Here is a 19594-nt window from a genome sequence, read left to right as displayed (position 1 = left end):
TTCCGAACATGGACACTGTCTTTCTTAGATCATAACAAGATGACACCACTATTACTTAGTTACTGGTAGGGAGAGCCCTGAACAGCATACTACTGCTTCAATTTTAACTGGAGAAATGCTTCTCCTATATATAATGTGCTTAGATGGCTTTTATAAATCTGTGGTATAGGCAAATATAGTTGGAAATTGCTACTTGGCTTCAGCAGCAGAGTTTGGGTTGGGTACTTAAAATAAAAGCTTTTGAATCCAAACCAAAGTCCTTTCATCTCATCCAACCTTAAGACACTGCTTTGGCTAACCATGTAATTAGCTCTATGTAACACAGCGAAAATGAGTGTATCAGCATAAAATTACTACTTTTAGTCCATCACGTGAGCTTTCTAACCACAAGCCCATAATTAGCAACTTAACAATATTCACATTTGATCTCCTGTTGTGCATCTTTAAAAACTTAGAATTCTTTTCCTTGACTAAAAGGCTGATTTATTCCTGTTTATGATGTCTTTCTGGATAGTTTTCCACAATGTTGTTCTTTGCTGACCCCTGCAGGAGTTGCGACAGTACCTGTGTAACATGGCGGACCAGTGTGAGAGTGGGAAAATGCAGGCACCCCTGGCCATTGTGTTGGACAACCTTCACAATGTCGGGTCCTTGGGAGAGGTCTTCAATGGCTTCTTGGGATGCAGAAGTGTGAAGAGGTGAGCTTTGAAATTATGGCAGCTTCTCTCATGGAAGAAACTTAAGTACCGGTGTGTTTCTCTGAAGAAGAAAAATCTCATGAAAAGTGAATGATGGCTGCTGTTGGTTAACCTTCTCCCAACTCTCTGCAGCCTTTTGGCAACAAATTCATAGTTGTTAAAAAGGTTAGGAAAAAGTTTAAATTCATTGCTGCAGTATTTTCAACTCCGAGTTGAATTGGTTAGAACAGTTCCACATTAGACTTGACATGTTAGATACCATTGCATTTATTGTTTACAGTGTTGAAATGATTTTGCCAAAAAAAAGAAATGTTTTTAAGTGTTGGTGTATCTTTCTTTTACAGTCCCTACATCATTGGCACAATGAACCAGGCCAACTGTTCCTCCACAAACCTACAGCTGCATCACAACTTCAGGTACAGACATACAGCTTTAACTCTAGTATGCCATGAATCTGTGATGTTTTAAGTCATGTTTCTGTGATGTAGATGGATGAAAGTGTACTGTTTAGAAGAAAGATTCAAATGTGAAATTCAAGTTAAGCTTGTACCAAGCATAATCTTATCCCTCAATGTACTGTCTTTGACGCTAATGACGCTAGTGTCTCACTGTGACAGTGTCACTGAAAGGTAGTCGAGTGGATGCTACCTGAAACATCTGACCATTTCCAACATTATGTCCAGTTGCTTGATGAGTAACTGTTTTTTGGCATATCTTATTACCTGGATGTCTAATGTTCACCGAAAATTTGAAAATGACCTTTTATTGTGACATCTTCCAGATGGATCCTTTGTGCGAACCACATGGAGCCAGTCAAGGGTTTCCTGGGCCGCTACTTGCGCCGAAAGCTTGTCGAGAGCGAGATAAAGAGCAGCGCGAGAAACCCAGAACTCACCAAGGTGGTGGAGTGGATGCCGAAGGCCTGGCAACATCTCAACAAGTTCCTGGAGACACACAGCTCTTCAGATGTTACTATTGGTAAGAACCAATTAATAGTAATATTAATTTACGGTATCTTGAGTACATGTACTTAGTATTCTTTGCAGTTTTGTCCCATACAAGGAGTAAAGTGACAATCACTAAAAGCTTTAAAGTATTTTGTCATTTTGTATCATGGCAGTATTTCAAGTTATTACACATTTTGAACTCCTAGGGCATTGTAAACTCTAATATGTACTTCATGCAATAATTTTGAACTGTAGTAAAAATGGACTCACACAGACTGAAGTTAAAAATTTGGTTGAATCCAATTTTTTTGTGTTGACAGTTACAGTTCAATCTTGTTGATAATGACTTCTACCAACACAGATGAACTTTCAAGATAATTCATGCATTAATTTGTACTAGTCTCCTAGACTGACTCGCAGTATACCAGTGTATGACTGTACATATGTACATTGTAGTTATAAGGACTAAACATCCTTTGTTTTCTCCCTGCCAGGTCCACGCCTGTTCCTGTCCTGTCCCACAGACGTGTCTGGTTCCCAGGTGTGGTTCACTGACCTGTGGAACTACTCCATCGTACCCTACCTACTGGAGGCAGTCAGGGAGGGGCTACAGGTAAATAATCCTTACCAATATAGCCATCCAAAAAAAGTCACAAGCTTGAGGTCCAGCCTTGTTACAAATGTAGGTTGTGTTAACTTCAGCCATAGCTCTCTTGGCAATGTGATATCAGGTAGTTCCGAACAGCATGCTAGGTCTGTATATGTTCCTGAATTTGTCAACAATACACACCAATAATATAATATTATAATGTGTTGGCTGCTGATGAAATTTTTTTATGAAAGACCGGGACTGGTAGTCTTTGTAACACTCCTTGTTGTTCTCGTAAAAATGTACAGCACTGAAAGCAGGACCATATTTGCCACACAAACACACATGCTGCATAGTAACACACTAACACACATGCCACTTGCTAACACACACCTCTGTTTCTGTTCAGACCTATGGCAGGAAGGCCAGTACCTGGGACGACCCTGCCCTGTGGGTGATCGAGAACTACCCCTGGACCACGCCCACCAGCGACCTCTCCTCTCTCATCAGACTCCGCGCCGAGGATGTCGGGTTCGACGGTTACGCTCTCGGACCGCAGGCGGGAACGAAGAAGGAGATCACGGGGAGTCAGAGTGACGTGGAGGGAGACCCTTTGGTACGTGTGGATTGTAGTAAAATTCATCTCTTTGTCATGCTTGATTATGTGTTGTCATAAAAGCTCTGAAGAACAAGTACAGTGTATATGTAGCTTAAATTCTAGGCTTTACTGTTGAAAAAAGGGCTTTATGTACTTTTTAAATGGTACTTCTCAATCAAAATGTAGTGCAAATGTCACTTGGAGAAGGTGGTAACTCTGACTGACTTTGAGAACACATGTCAGGCTTTTAACTTGACATTAACAGACGATAAACCGGACAGTGAGTGAGTATTTTATTGCTCAAATTCTCCATATCGTATTGTTTCTCTGCTACATGTAGGTAGTCGATTAATGTGTTATTTTTCTTCTGTTTACAGATGAATATGTTAATGAGGCTACAGGAGGCTGCGAACTACAGTCCGCAGAGCTGCGACAGTGACTCCAACTCTGTTAGCTCTGGGGTCAACGGTCATGACGATCTACTGGACTCCTCCATCGAGTCAACGTTATAATTTCTCGCAGATACATGTACATGTTTCCCTTACTATAAAGTGTTGCATAGTGTCTCCTTTTAATGAGAAGAATCAAGCCAACCCAATGCAAGCAATCTTATTCGGCAAATCATGGTGTTAAGTAGCGTACATGTTGTATTTGTAAGGTCTTACTACGATTTGAAGGTACAATTTTGCCAAATGTTAGTTGCCAGACAAAACGAGGTGCTATGTTTTATACTCGCATTGTAAAGAGTTAGAATGACACCTTGAGTATTTAGCAAATTCGTACGATTACGTATTTTATGTCAATATGCAGTAACAAGTTTTGATATTGACATGTTTGAGTGAACTTGTAGTTTATGTCTTTTGGGCAACTAGTATACGAAGAATAGCCAAAATGACCGGATCATGAGAGTTGGTTTTCTTTTAATGCAAAATTGCACCATGTAGCATTATCAATAGCAGCAAAGTAACAGCTACTTTTGAAAATATGCAACAGTTTCTGTTTTTATTTTGCAAGTAACTCCTATATGACAACTTTTGATCAAACAGAGCAAAATGCACATTTACTTTATATGTCATTACACCACTGATGCTCTACTATGTAATGTGTAATTTCTTTATGTATAGCTTTGATGATGATAGCATTTTAGTATACAAAATGCTTTAACACAACCTCCCTCTACAATCAGCAATTCACTTTGCCCAAAAGAGTTGCACTTGTATTATTTATTATGGCAGTGATTTTTAAAAAATATTTTGCTTTTAAATTCTTTGTGCCATTTGTGTCCTAGCATTTTCTGATGTTTTTAGGAAATTAACGCGATATTAGATTCCAATAAAATACCCTTGTCCTGTTGTTGTAAGAAATATATATAGTCTCAAACATGTATACTGCATTTTTTGGTGCTATTGTATCCTACATTTAACCTCCATAAGATTGAAGCTGTGTATGCATTACCTTTTTGTGACTTTGATTTGATTTTATTTCATAGTAGTACAATTATTTGAATAGTGTGTCTTCCACCCCTTACAATAGTTTTCAAGCATTTAAAAAAATCGAGAAGTTACGTTATATTGATGTAGCAATGCTCCCTTAATATTACTGAAGTATGTATGTAAATGCACATGGCAAACATTTGTCCTGTAATATCATAATGTACCATTAAGTCGTATATGTAATGTAAAGTTGCAGTGTCCAGTGTGCTTTTATACATGTAAAATTATGTATATAGGCTTTTGTAAATCACAGTGTATAGTTATGCTTTTGGTAAGTGTAATGTTAGTGTTTTAGTAACTATCAATGCCATATATACCATTTTAAAATCATGTACCCAACCCTGTATAATGCCCACTGCCTTGATAGCAGCACTATCATAAGAGTACAGGCAGTTGAGACATGTATTTACAAAATTAGAGGCAGTTGATGGTCGAATTAGAGATCCAATCGAAGAATGGACTTTTTTTAAAACTTCGTATTGTAGATAAAGTGCCTTTAATTGGACAACTTTTTGTAAAGGATGAAACCTGTTGCAACGATTTTCACAAGTTTCGTGTAAGATTACGATGATGTCTTGTATCCTACTTGTTGATAGTTCACATATGTACATGTTACTCAGCTACAGTTACTGTATTTGACTGTGGAAGTTTTCAGGTATAAACAATCAGTATTTCCAGTACTTGACTTTGCATCTCATTATTCACTTCAAGGGGATAACATTAACTTTCCCAGCATCACCTAAAGACAAAGGATGGTATACTTCTACACCTAATAATCAAGCACATATATTGGAAGAAAATAATAATTCATTTTGTAAAAGTGATACATGTAAAGTAATCTTACAAATCCCTAACATTCCCATGCCCAACACACTTATTGTTAAATCTTGACTTCTACACAATGTTTCTGTGGAGATGCCTTAGGATATCTACCATATAAAGCAGTAAGGCTGCCATTTGGGGAAAAGTCAGGAACTTAACACATTAGCACAGGACAAGAGCCATTCCTAGCCTTGTTTTAACGTACTTTGCTACCAAGTCTCTTTCTTTAAATACATTATACTTTAGGAAAATATGGGCAAGCTTGTTAACATCTTCTGAGGTTTTATGATAACTTCTGAAAGCTTCATTGCAATCTTAGATTTGAATAGGATAGTCTTTCATCCACCTGCTATTGCTATTTTATCCAATGAAATTGCAATGGTTTGCCATAAACCTTTATAAATTATTGAAAAGCCTTCTCTCATGTCTCTGTAGGATCTAGGAGCTAGTCACACACCCCTCCTTTGTAATGGTATAGGCCATTGACCCTTATCCTGCGTGACCGACATTCGCTGAACGTTGATTGGTTGAAACGACAATGACGAATTCTAATCTTAGATTCTGATTGGTCAATATTGTCTGTAGGCGTGGCCAATCGAACGGTCCCAGCGATTCCGCGCCAAAATAGTCCGCGAAAACCTCATTCATTTCCAGGCAGCTACAGCAGTGGGGCGTGTGCCGAACTTTCATACTGAAAGTATCACTTTTTCTCAGCAAATTTTGCTGTGAGAAATCGTAGGTTTATTGTAAAACCTAACTGGTGCTCTTATGATGAAATTCTGACCAAAGGTCTGTAGTGATTTTTGTGGAAAATTGTTTTTTGGTGCAAGATCTAGTGCAACGTCCAACGTAACCTGACCCTGACCCTAGGAAGATTTGGCTCCCGACTTCAAGACTACAACCCGCCGAAATCAGGTGCATAAACGACTCAATTTGGTGATGCAGCAAGAAAGGAGTTGGTAAGTTTGGACTTTATGTTTCCCATTATTGTAATACTGAAGTTTTTATTGATTTGAGTTGAATTTTCCAAATCATTTCTGCTTGGACACTTCGATATGTCCAGACTTGTTTCCCTACCCAAGCTCAAACTGATTGGTGCATACGTCACATATCGATATCAATTTTGCAATCATCACAATTTATATTGAACAACTAAGAATTAAGTAATTATTTGTCGTGAGCAGGGGTCCTTTTATTATGTACTAGTAATTTCCGAAGCAAAAACCAGATATTGGAAAAATTATGTGTAAAGAGGCCCAGCTGAGAGCTTGGCACCAAGCCATAACCCAAACATCTCATTTCTGGACGTTAGTAGCCTCAAGCAGCGTCTTTTGCAATTTTTAAGATTTCTAAGATACTACAGAAACTGTCTGTGTCCGATTTAACATTTACGATTATGAGATATTGGGTACTACTAGCTCACGTTTTGGCGGCGTGCTTGGCGGCCATGATGAGGGGGATCCCCCAAGAGTGGAAACCGATCGCACGATTGTGCGCCAAAATTTACTCTCCAATTTTCTGCGAACGATTGAGCTATTTTGCTCATCCTGATATAATTTCAGCACATAGATAATTTTTTCCCAAGCATTCTGTGCTGGCTTAGACCACCAGAGTTTTGTGAGGTGTCTAAAACAAGCAATTTTTTCCTGGTGCAACCGTTTGTAGTTTGGCTCCATCTATGCAAATCAGGCGGGGTCAACCGCTGATATTTCCGCGCCAAAATTTGTCTCGCCAAAATACGCCCCAAATCGTCTGATTTTGCCTACATTATCACTCCCTACGTAGGAATTATGTATTTATAGCATCATTTATGTTCAGGTTTTCGGTATTTTGTGGTAAATTTTACGAAAAGCAACAAATTAGCGCGTTTCTGTTCGTAGCGTCGGTTCGTTTCGATCGTTTACATTCGGGCGAGTGCAAATAAACAACATGGGGCTCCCGGCTCAAACAACAAATATTTGCATCTCGTACTGAGTGCTATTTCATGAAGAAAGATGAAACCAAGAGCAATTTATAGGTTTTTCTTGCTACAGTAGCATAATCTTGCCACTAAATGCAAGTTAAATGAAGTTAGGTGGATTTTACTTCAGCATATTTTTTGGCGTCACACCTAGACTAAAGTGTTACACTCCGCTGACCTTACCAAAATATGGCGCCAAAGATGAACGGCCATTTTTGCCGCCAGTTTCGTAAGTTTTGCATTCTCCAACAAAATTAGCATATTTTCCTCAACATTTCCAGATCTGTTAAAAAACTACAATTGTCAATCCTTCCTCTAACGTCCAGGATTTTAATTTGATTAATTTGTAGAGTTTTCAAATACCTGAAATTCTAACGTTATGAAATGGACTTTGCCAAAGCACTCTGATAATTTCTAACCCCACAAAAAATTCAAAAGACTGCTAAATTGTAACTAATCAGACAATTTCCCATGGATTGTTGTCTTGTCAACTGTTATTACCATGAGTAAGGTCTGGATATCCTTTCAAGACTTTGGGGTATGAATAGTCCTAGGGAACAATAGCTATTGTTCAGTCTTATTACACTAACCATAGGGGAGGGGAAAGTGTGAACGTGTATTGTTAGAGGAGGTGAAAATTGTCTTTTACTGACCTATAATGACTAAGGAGGTCAAAAAGGTGTTTAGGCCTTGCTAAAATTAAAACCTGCCGATTTTGAGAATCCTCTGTGGGTCAGATCTTTTCATTTTAGAGTTAGTAAGAATAGAATCACTTTATCTATTCCAATGAACATGGGAAACAAGTACATCAAGTTTTCTTCTCAGACAGAAACAACTTCTCAAATTAGACAGTTCACAGGACTAGAAGTTTGAACTTTTTACCCAGGTGTGAACTGGTCACCTTTTCACAGACCGTGATCAAAGGGAAAGATTAAAACAAACAAAGTTAACCCTCTTCCTGCTGAGCTAGGATTATGTGTTGATTTTATGGAAGCAAGATGCAGGTTAAAGTTTTAATTGTTTGATTTTAGACAACACCTGAAGACAAGGCAAAACACAGGAAGAAAAGAATTTCTTTCCCAATTTGGTGACCCACTGTCCCCACTTTTTCCAATGAGTCTTTTAGACAGCATTGGCTTGAATGTATTCATGGCAAGGTTTTGTTTATTCTATCGGCTATCGCTGTTCATGCATATTCCATCCTCCAGTACACATACAACAACAAGAAATGTACCCCTGTAGCTTTACACGTCCAAGACAAACAAAATCTGTGAATATTTTTTCAAGGTGGGGTTCCCACTGACATGTCTGTAAGCAAGTCCTGTCACCGTCACAATAGGCTGACTCTTTGCGCTGCTGTGTAACGTTCTAGTCACTGATTTTCAAAGGAGTTTCTTATCTTGCCTGTCAATATTGTCAACAAGACGATGTAGATACCAAAAAAGATAACTCAGATTGCAGGCTTTTTTCTAGCCAAATTCACAAGCGTACAGTGTGTCAAGATGACTATCTTCAACTTTCCACTTCTACTTTAATATACATCAATGTCTGATAATGATTTCAGTTCAACATGTTTTCTAAATTGTTGTCTTTGTCTACCTTCCCAGATTTTAAGCAGTTATGGCGGAAGAATACCAGTGTTCCCTCGTACCAGAGGGTTTTAGGAACATCCAAAATTCAGACACAGAATCTGAATCAGAACCTCAGAGCTCCGTTCTACCCTTCACAAACCTCAGCCAAGACAAATCAGACTCGAAAGACGACTCAGGCTTCTACGAATCAGGGACTCTCTCAGGTTCAACTGTAGGTCACAATGAAACATCTACTACTACAGCCACTATATGTGAACCCACTGAGGATACAGCCAACTCAGGAACCGAATTCAAAAAGCCAAAGCCAACCCCCAAGAAGGCAGCTAACCTCGCAACGTTGGCCAACCTACCTATTGATGCAGCTAGCGTGTCAGAAAACGGCGTACCAGTAACTCCGACAAAACCAGCCGACAGCCAAGATCCCGTAACACCGCTCACTCCGACAGCAAACCTAAAGTTACTGATGAGCGCGATCAGTCCGGATATCCGTACGCGGGAACAGCAGATGAAGAGCACGACGAACCTCCAGTCGCTGTTCAGCGCGCTCAGCCCCGACATGAAGAGCCAGGAGCTGGAGATGAAGAAGAAGGAACTGTTTCCACGGAAACCGAGGAAAGGCAGCGAGAAGGACGTGGCGTCTCAGACGTCATCCCAAGACGACGACGACTTGGAAATCGATGAGGGGGAGAAACCGGTCAGCAGGAAGGAGAAATCGCTCGGCTTGCTGTGTCAAAGGTCAGGAGAAGTGTTTGTTTCATCAAATCCACATAGGTAGTTGTGAAATGTTTTTAATACATATTTCCTTTCCTTTTGTTTTATATTTTTCTCAAAGATTGACCTGGTCCCATTTTTTCCCGTTCTCCAGATTCCTCTCCAAGTTTCCAGATGACCCTGAGCCAGGTGCAGCTAGGGAAATTTGTTTGGATGAAGTCGCCAAGGATTTAGGTAAGCCAATCACAAATAGATTAGGAATACATGGCATTTCCATGCCAATATTTTTTCTCAACTCTTGTATTCTAGCATTTTCTTTCAACACCATGGACAGTATTCTAGTACGATTTATGTACACTCACTCACACACTCACTGACTGCATTTTATTGTATGTTCCTTGTTTTGCAAAAGCTGCACATACTAGTATTGTTCTTCAGCTGTATAAGTATCATATACAAGTATCATATGTACATGTATATGATAATGATTTGGTCTACAACGTTACCACTTTGACAGAAAACAATGTGATTGTATTAGTACATAAAATATTTTCTCCAGTTGTTTGACAGTGCATTACTTTTGTGTGTGCAGGTGTGGAGAGGAGGAGGATCTATGACATAGTGAATGTGCTGGAGAGTGTGCAGGTTGTCAGTCGTCTGGCCAAGAACCGCTACAACTGGCACGGCAGGACCCTGCTCAACAACACACTCTCACGGCTCAAGGTAGGTCTTACTCATACTATCCTCTTGTTCTCAGAACTACACAAAATTGTGGTAAATTTGATTCTGTTGTTGCAGATGCTGTTGTTTTGTGATAACACGAGTTCTTTCATTTAGCTCTGTCTCTTCGTAAGTAGTATTGGTATTAGTAACCGTTACTGCTCTCTAATTCGGAGACTCCCTTGCTGATAGCTTCAGCCTCTGAACAAATGTATAAATTCTGGTTGTATGCATACAGAAACTTAAAAGAGGAGGTCAGCATAACTAGAGAGTGAGCTACACAGTGAAAGCTGCCTTTACATAAGGTCACCTTTACACCTCTGCAATGTGACCATTTTTTGGCGGTCCTTAAAAAGGTGGTCCTTAGGTATTTTTCCCATGGACATAAGCACTAAGAATCCTGTCCATAGTGTATATTAGTGATCACCTGTTCACATAGACCAAATTTCATTGATCCACCCAGGCAGTTTTGACATTATATGTACTTTATATGACATTATATATGACACTGACAGTTCATCGCTTCTTTGCCAGGTCCAGGGTCTGGAGATGAAGTATGATGAGATGATGGACCAGGTGAAACAGCAGGAGGAGGAGGATGAGTTTGAGCCGAGGTCTCGCAAGGCGCCGCTTCACGTCAACAAGGACATGAACATGCCCAACCGTACGGGGTACCGCTTTGACGCCTCATCTATACTGAAAGGTAGGAGCTGTCTATGCTCCCAGTCCATTTGTATTGTACTGTGGCAGTTTCAATTTTAGTATTTGTTTAATTATGAATATAAGCAGTGAAGTTGATTTTTTGGGTTGTCATTCATGCCAAGCAATTTTATTCATTGTGTAATATCTAGGATTTTTTGTTATCATTTTACTGATTTTTGGCCTTCTTTCTCCCAACTAGCTGGTGCTACTGCTATCGCCATGAGTCGTAGGGACAAGTCACTGGGAGCGATGAGCCAGAAATTCATCATGCTGTTCTTGGCGTCCAAGGTAAATCTTTCAGTCAGACTGGCTCTTAACGTGCGAAGGCCTGGTTACATTTGTCATACAATGGTTTAAAACAGTGAGCCTTTTGTCCTGTACAAAATGCTACCAGAGTTTTGTTGCTAAAGACAGTATTGCACAAAAACATCTGTAAACAAATGTTTTTCTCTCCCAGGTCAAGGAGATCTCCCTGGAGACTGCAGCTAAGGTGCTGATAGGAGAGGGAGGGCCCTGCTCGGACGAGAACTCCAAGTTCAAAAGTAAGTCTTGTCCAATGTTCAAACTTTAAGGAATTAACTAAAAAATTGGCTGTGGTATCAATTGTTTGGGAATTCTACTGTGTATTATTTAAAATACTAATAGAAGTTTGAAATTATTACCTGCTTTGTACATCCATATTTTCTGGGAAGGTTAACCCTCTCTTTGCTATCTCACCAAAAGTGAAGTGTTATCTAAATGGTTACTTCGATGTGCTACAGGTTAAATAACATTTGTGTCATGTTTCCCAGCTAAGATCCGGCATCTGTATAACCAAGAGTAGATTAGGAAATAAGTAAATTGTTCATTTTCTTGTCAATAGAAATTTAAGTAATGTTTGTGTTGTTGTTCCCAGCTAAGATCCGGCGTCTGTATGACATCGCTAACGTGCTGACCAGTCTGGAGCTGATTAAGAAGGTTCTGGTGCAGGAAGACCGCGGGAAGAAACCTGCATTCACATGGATCGGACCTGATCCTGACATTGACACCTTTCGAAGTATGTAGCAAAACTTGTTTTATAGTTTTCTTACAGCTCTAGTCTATAGGAAAATTATTTTACATCTCGCTGCATTTTTCCTACTTGATGCTCCTTCTTTCTTATTGAAACTTTTCCTAACATACACTTTATCCTTCTACTTACTATGCATATATGTGTGTTTTTTGCAACATGTCTGATCAAGGAGGCACCATAAGATATAGGTAAGGGGTATAAAGTAGATGTATTTATGTCTGTGTTTCTAGTTGGGATTCCTATAGTTGTAGTTTTGCTGTCATGAGATAAAAGGAAAATGATAAAGAAAATGTAACATTGTATTTATTGCAAAATTGGCAATTCTGAGATCTGAGAAACATTAGCCAAACTTAAATCCAGACTTACTGAAATAGGAACCATACGGTGTGCATTGTGAATTGTAACATTTCTTATGTGTCATTTACAGTGGAAGAAAATGTTGAATCCACGGTGCCAACTGTTATGAGCCAAGGAACGATGTACAACACACAAGGTAGGTTTTAAACTTGTCAATCAACTGAAATAAGCTATAGCTACAGAGTAGCTTGCAAAGATGTTTTGTAACATTTCGATCCTGAAGCCGTTGTTTTATGGCTTTTTATTTTCCTTTTCCAGATCTAGGTGTGCATAGTGATGCATACCGGTTCACTGGACTTGGATCCGGACTTGTAAGAATGTTTAGGTTCAAGTCCAAAAAAAACTAAAAACCGAGTCCGGACTTATTACCATAAAAGACCATTTCACATGCCCCTTTTCTTTCCAAACCACCTAAAACCTTCCGTAGATTGCAAAATCTTTGCTGCAAAATGAAGAAAACATTGCCATCGGGCATCGTCAAGTACCGTCCTCCATGTTATGTGGCCAAAGTTTCACCCAGACAACATTGCAAGGTTGCCAACATGCAGTTTTGTATATGTCATGGGTTTAGGTCCGGACTTACAAGTCTGGACCTGAACCTAAACCTCTGGACTTGAATCCGGACCTGAACCTAAAATTGAGTTTACGTATGCATCACTAGGTGTGCATATGCTTGTAAAGAGAAATCCCGTATGTTCGAGTTACAAGTAACCAGTGTTTGAGTCTTCATTATGTGGAGTAACAATATTGAGACTAGCAGAATTGATACAAACATTCATTTTTCATGCTTGTTTTTCTGTTTCACAGATCTGGGTGTGTGTGTACTCGCTCCCTCAGGTACAGACAGCCCCCGTGGTCTGACTCGTCACGCCTCCTTCCAGGTTCCAGCGGGAACTGCAGCCAACACGGAACAGAAACCCTTCTCCTCAGCACCCAACAGTCCTGTTAAAGGTCAGTTACTCCACCTACTGAATTTCGATGACTTCCTGTAACTTTTCCATTGTGTTTCTCTGTTATTACATTTTCTATACTTGTAAATGTATTAAAGTCTATATTATATTGTCTAATATAACATATTTGCGTTAAGTCTTTTTTTGTTCTTGATGTCTTGGGTAGAAATGTTGAACGCAATAAGGATTGTCTATGAAAGATGTAAAGCATGTCAAAATAGGAAAAAAATGCATCCCTCGATTCCCTACAGGAAGCCAGCAATCAATTTGAAGGAATAAGTGTCAAGTTGTAGTTTGCTTGATCACAACATCTATTTATGTTAAAACAATTGGTATTTATTCAGTTCAGAACAGTACAGTACAGTACATTGAAATGATGTCTGCCATGTCATTATTTCACTATCTTATAACCCCTCTTGCTCACAGCCTTTCTTCTACAATCTAATCCTTGGCTGCAGCTGAAAACAATGAGAAAAATATTTTTCCTTTCCCGTTCAGAACCGCCTCAGCAGTTCCGTATGACGGAGCGTATGCAGCAGCTGATGGCGATCTGTCGTCTGGAGCAGGAGGTGAACCAGCGTGAGGAGGACAGACAACGCTCGCTCAAACGTCAGCTGCTGGAGTGTCAACAGAAGGCCGAGCCGCCGGCTAAAGTACCCAGGGGGGACTTAGAACAGCCTACAGAAATTACTGTTATCAAGAAGGTACGTGTACTTTTATTTGTTTCTTGTAAAATTTGTATAGTTAGTAAGAAAGTTCTTTTTTATTATTTGCTTCTTTTCTTAAGCCTCAACATGATTGTGACTTGAGTCAGTATTTTCTTTCGAATTTTTGAGGATTTTGACATAGGTACTGTGAAGTTTTTAATGCTGTTTAGAACTTTGTGCCGGTCAAGAAAATGTTTCTTTCCTTGTATTTTAACGAGGGGCTGCTTACTTCTTACTGGGGTATGAGCATTGTAGCATCTCACTGCCAGCCTGTAGAAAGAAATGTCCTTTACATCATGTCAGGATGGCTTGGAGTTCTAGGAAATTTCCAACATGTTGGTGCCAAGTTCTTTGCAAGTTGTTTCTATCCCTTAAGTCTCCCTTCTTGAATTCCTAACAGGAGGTCCCGAGGCTGATTCCGATATCATCACTACACCCCATCCCGCAGCCGGGACAGGACGCCAAGCCTGTTGCCATGGTAACACAGTGCACCAAGGTGTACAGACCCATCCTGCCTGCCAACAAGCTCCGCCTGGCAGCAACGGCCAGTACTGCAGCACAGACCGGCAACACTGCCACATCAGCAGCAGGTAATAGCTATCAACACTTAAAAACTTCTTCTCTGTAATTCTTGGCTACTTAGGCTATATTGATGTGATTATATGGATGACATCCTCTGGGAACCCCAAAACTGATGAGTGATCAGTGAGCGTTTGAATAAAAATAAAAGTTTGCCTTCATTATGAAATCTATGTAGTCATGAAGGTTGAATAACTAACTACACACAGGGTATGGTGAAAAATACTCGTTTTCAAATAAATTAAAGAATTACATACTTGTTACAATGATTGTCAAGTGTACTTAAAACCTTTCTAAAAATCATCTTCATTTCTTATAGAGAATTTGATAGAAACATTTTTTATTTGTGTAAGTTCCGCTGACTACCATGTAAGAGTTTGTGCTGACATCCAGTCATGTATCTTACTATGTAACAATTTTTCCCCTCCAGATGCGAGCCACACCCTCATCCTGCAGCCTGTACAGAACTGTCCTCGGGGGACTGCCGCCAGGATCGTCCTCTCACCCAGCAAGGTCGCCAATCAAGCAGTCACCATGGCAACCACGGGCCAGCCTCTCGCCACCACGATGTCCCTATCCAACCTCCTCAGCACCATGGCTCAAACCAACGCTGCTGCCAAGGTGTCGGTACAGCTAAAACAGAACTGTTTACCACAGAACAGCACCACAACAGGGTCACACGAACAAGTCAGCAGGATGACGCACCTTCAGGAAAGTAAGGAGGGTGTTCCAAAGCAGGAGAGCATGGCCAACACTGCCTTTACTCTACTGCAAAGTGCCAACAGCGCGTTCACCGCGACCGCACGGTATCTTAACGTCGGATCACAGGGTCTGAATGCATCAGCTGTACCGTCTAGTATAGTGGTGACCCTACCGGACGGTGTGGTGAGTAACCAGTCGGTAATGTCAACTGCGGGACCAGTGCCAGCTAGGAGAAGCGGGCGGCCAGTTCAACCAAAGCGTCTTGGCGACGAATTTGAGTACATTCCTGTGGTGAAACGTCGGAGGGTGGAGGAAGGCGACAGTGACAGCCAACAAGAAGGAACGGCCGCGGAGGCAGTTATATGTCCAAGTGGTAACAGCAGCCAGGAAGCAAGCCCAAGTCGTTCTGAGTCTGACAAGGAGAACGCCTCTCCAGGCGAACGCCTAAATATGGAGGTGGAGAAGGCACATGATCAGAAGCAGAGGGAGCTGTCGGCCAATCACAAGCCCTCCCCGCATAGAGCGCTACATCTCTCCCCCGAGTTCCAAAACTCTCCGTCGCCAGCCAAAAGCGACAGCTCGCCCACCAATGTCACGTCTGACATGGACTTGGCTATCCCCATAGATACAGAGGAGCGCCAACAAGTTACCAGTCAAGATGGCTCTCAATGTGAAAGCAAGGAGGATCAGAGAGAAAGTCCATCCTCTGCCCTTCCCCAACCCTTTCCTCAAAGCTGGCCAGCCAGTCAGCAGGTTCCTGACAGGAAGGATGCCAACACGTCGGGCGTCCCACAAGCAGCCATGTTTCCCCCTGATCTCCTGTCAGCTAAGGTGATCCCCGTCATCACGTCTCCCTACCAGCCAGTCTTCCTGAACCGCAGCGCCAGCAGCTCCCCCGTGGGCTTCTTCAGCCGTCCTGTGTCATTCTCCGACCTGGAGCACGTGTACTCCCCGACTGGACAAGTCCTCCCCATCCCCACATCCTTCCCCTCCTCTCCCTCCCTCCTACACGCAAGTGGTGCCTCCCCTCCCCAGCTGGCGATGTTTGGACCAACTCTCCAGCAACCTGCCTCCCTCGTCACCCCCCAGACCAGCCCTCTGCACCACCCCAGTCCGCCCCACTCCAGTCCTAACCAGTCGCCGCTGGTTTTCCCATCTGCCATCGTGCCAAGCATCGCCCCTGGAGGAAGCCCTACTGCTCTTCCCGTTGCTATAACGACTGGCCCGTCCACGATCGGGTTCACGTTACAGCAGCTACGGGGGATGGGGATCACCACACAGCCGGTACACATCGCTCTCAACCCCTCCTACAACGTGTCAATCAACCAGGTTGTCGGCGGCAACACCACCACCTGCACCTCCAGCCAATCAGAGAGCAGGGCTGTGCCACTGGTGTCAGCCGGCCAGGTTGCTAGCGGCAACACGTCGCCTGGCAACAGCCACGGGATGACATCCCTGCGACCGGAGCTTAACCCTCTCATCAGAACCCCAAATGCCAACTCCTTGAACAAGGACAGTACTTTCTTTCACAACACGCCATTGGTTGTCCCAGTTCAGACAGGCGTGCTCTCCTCACCTACAGCCAATCAGAGCACAGGACACTTCGGAACAGCTCAACGGAAGCTGTCCCTGCCAAACGATCCTTATGCAGAAAGCTCATAATGCCAGAGCAGTACAGCTGCTTTTCTTTTCTGTAGCTTTTGGTCCTCATCATTACATTGTTTGATTTTTAGATACTTCATATTATTATTATCCAAAAATTTAAAAGGCATTTCTACAATGATAGAAACCGTATTCATTTGGTATTCCCACATAAATAGTAACTACTTTCCTTCAGAAGAACGGAATGATTTTGAATAGTAGAAAACTCTCACATTCCATTTGATAAGCAAGCATATTAACATCTGAATGTAAATGTATTGAGAATTGATGGGCTCCCAAAGGAGATTGTTTTGTAGTTAATAACAGTGAAACTTGGTGCTGTTTAGACCGTAGTGTTTCTACAAAAATGGAAGATTGGTCAAATAGTGTTGATGAAATATACTAGTAGCTACTGCACAAATGTGACCGGCTTTGATGAATTTTGTATGTTTTCTGGTCATGTGGTCATTTCTATTGTAAAATTTCCATTTTAATTTCTTTCACTACATTGTTTTTTCTAGATAGAAGTATAGCTTATGTAGTCTGTAGCTCTAAGCGAATGTAGACTGCACTTCTTTAATTCAGATATAAATGATTGTACCTAATTTGATATTTATTGCTTATATGTAAGCTTCTGTAATCACTTATGCTATCAGTTGTAGAGTGATCAGTAAACAAGGCACACTTTAAGTTCTGATTTTTTTTACACACAATGAAATTAACATTGTAACATTGTGCTGCTATGAATACTATCATTGTTTTCCACCCAGCAAGGCTGATCAAAGTTGTTGGAAAAAGACTTAAATTTTATAACATGAAAACTGCCAGGTACTTAAGTACCCTTACAGCATGCTGGAAAATATTTCCGTGATTTAGTGTGTTTTATATATTATATGTGTATATTGTTGCCTTTCAATTGGCTGCAAAATAATTTTCAATACAAGAAATGTGACATTGCAGTACTTTTGTGTTTGTCTTCTTTGGGTTTATTGAATGCTTTGTTTTTGAGTATATGAGCATCAATATAAACAGACATGGGGTATGCTTCTCCAAGCAGATGTTAGGGTGCAAGAATTCAGGAAATGTAATGCTGATTAGATAAGATCACATTGTACATTTATTTAAGGTTAAACATCAAGGATATGAATGAAGAAATATGAGTATTTCTTTCATCAATTTGTACAACTGGATTACATTGATAACGACTGCTGGGTGACATTTGAAGTGTTAGTAATATCTGGTAGTAATCCATTTGTAAAATCAATTAAACTATATAACTCTATCCACAGTTCCAATACATTCATGTGAACCCCAAGACACTTATTCCAAGCAGCGTGGGAGGGGGAATTGCATAAAGATGATTACCCAAGATTTTCACGTGGCGTTTTAGTATTGTAGACCGTATGGCCCCATATTCCCACAGATAAAATTGTCCGGATCGAGCCGAATTGATTCGCTTTGATCCGGACAATTTTATCTTGGTGGGAAAAGGGCCAGCCTGACTGAATCTGCGCTCCTAGCCTTTTCTCGGATTGCAGCTCTACTGGTGGTGTAATACCGGGCCGGCCGCTAGGAGCGCAGATTTAGTCAGGCTAGGAAAAGGGCCATTGGTATAAAGGTTATTCCAAGGACGTTGAACGTCCTTGGTTATTCTTGCCGTAGGCAGGTGTTGAGTTGTGACGTTTGACAAAACCGGCCAGTCCAGATTTTTACCTGATGACTTGGGGTTATTCTATCCACAAACTTCTGCACAGGTACGACTGTCTAGCATCATAAATAGCTTTCCATTTTAGTTTTTTTTTTCCTTTCTAGATTGTTTTATCGCACTGATAGTGAAGTAGACGTACTTTGCTAAGGGTCTGGTCACACTTACATTAGATTCATACTGTCCTGTAACATTGTTTTACCACAGCAGCTTCGAGAGATTAGAACAGCTTCCTCTGACTGTGTCGTCGATTTTCTGCACAGCACGATGAAAACTACCCTGGTGTTCCTTCTTGTTGTACTTGTCTTGTCGTCCCAGATGATGACTTCTAACAGCCATTTGAAGATTGGCAGGGCCAAAGGTAAGGACATAACGTTTTTCATAATTACCATAACCTTTTTTTCTAGCTGCTTTCACGTAAAACTAAATGTAGAAAGCATGATGATCTGACAACAACGTTTCTATCTCCTACAGCCCGTAGTAAAATGGACGTGGCGTCCTACAAGGCACGGTTGGTCCGCCTTCAGGCAGAGACTGGACATCACGAGGTGGCCAAACGGGACGTGGAAAATGACAAGCCGCCGGGTGGAAAATGAAGAATGACAACGCAAAAACGAACGTGTATCTGGCAGTAGTTAGCCTGTTCATGATTTGAATGTTTTTTTTTTTAATTTAAAGCCAGAGCGATTTACACATACGAACGCATTGTTATGACTGTTCCAACTGTGTAACAACTCATGATGTGACATAAAATTCACCACCAACTTGACTGTTTTTTTTTTTGGAACTTGTGTATGTGTGTTTGTTTGTGTGTAGAAAAATCAATGTGGACTACTGCAGGATTTTTAAGCATATATTTTTCAAGCATTTTATATGTGGCTAACCGAGTTACATGTGCTGAAAGTTTATATACAAAATGTCTTGAGTCTTATTGAGAGTGTCTTATTTGTACTGAGTATCTCATTTGGTGTAAGGAGGTATGAGGGTTTTAGTCTCTAAAATGGTACGTTTTTAGAGATAACTGGCTTCGTCAACACTAAAATGGCAAAAATATTGACTAAAAACTCCAT

At 40.9% G+C, this 19594-nt stretch overlaps 3 protein-coding genes across 14 annotated transcripts in view; all 3 read left to right on the top strand.

The window, feature by feature from the left end:
* Positions 1–5005, top strand: part of LOC109467408 (neuron navigator 2-like) — a 198234-nt gene extending 193229 nt beyond the window's left edge. For all 12 annotated transcript variants that reach the window (XM_019765359.1, XM_019765353.1, XM_019765355.1 and 9 more), the window contains 6 exons: positions 550–698; positions 1043–1114; positions 1480–1676; positions 2140–2258; positions 2644–2850; positions 3210–5005. In XM_019765359.1, coding sequence (XP_019620918.1) covers positions 550–698; positions 1043–1114; positions 1480–1676; positions 2140–2258; positions 2644–2850; positions 3210–3344 — 879 coding nt within the window. In that variant the 3' untranslated portion in view covers positions 3345–5005. The remainder of the gene's footprint in view (positions 1–549; positions 699–1042; positions 1115–1479; positions 1677–2139; positions 2259–2643; positions 2851–3209) is intronic.
* Positions 5006–5771: 766 nt separating this feature from the next.
* Positions 5772–11876, top strand: LOC109467311 (transcription factor E2F8-like). Its single transcript, XM_019765255.1, has 8 exons — positions 5772–6106; positions 8715–9434; positions 9565–9644; positions 10003–10133; positions 10665–10833; positions 11032–11120; positions 11290–11374; positions 11728–11876. Exons 2-8 carry the CDS (start codon positions 8728–8730, stop codon positions 11874–11876), a joined length of 1410 nt encoding a protein of 469 aa, XP_019620814.1. The 5' UTR covers positions 5772–6106; positions 8715–8727.
* A 416-nt stretch (positions 11877–12292) lies between these two features.
* Positions 12293–17535, top strand: LOC109467441. The gene is made up of 5 exons (XM_019765422.1): positions 12293–12376; positions 13048–13191; positions 13689–13894; positions 14298–14487; positions 14907–17535. The coding sequence occupies exons 1-5, from the start codon at positions 12346–12348 to the stop codon at positions 16838–16840; spliced, it is 2505 nt and encodes an 834-aa protein (XP_019620981.1). The 5' UTR covers positions 12293–12345; the 3' UTR covers positions 16841–17535.
* Positions 17536–19594: the final 2059 nt, after the last annotated feature.

Source organism: Branchiostoma belcheri, unplaced genomic scaffold (assembly GCF_001625305.1).
Source record: "Branchiostoma belcheri isolate BF01 breed outbred unplaced genomic scaffold, Haploidv18h27 scaffold18, whole genome shotgun sequence".
In the NCBI taxonomy this organism is placed as follows: domain Eukaryota; kingdom Metazoa; phylum Chordata; class Leptocardii; order Amphioxiformes; family Branchiostomatidae; genus Branchiostoma; species Branchiostoma belcheri.
This window is presented reverse-complemented; position numbering and strand designations above follow the sequence as displayed.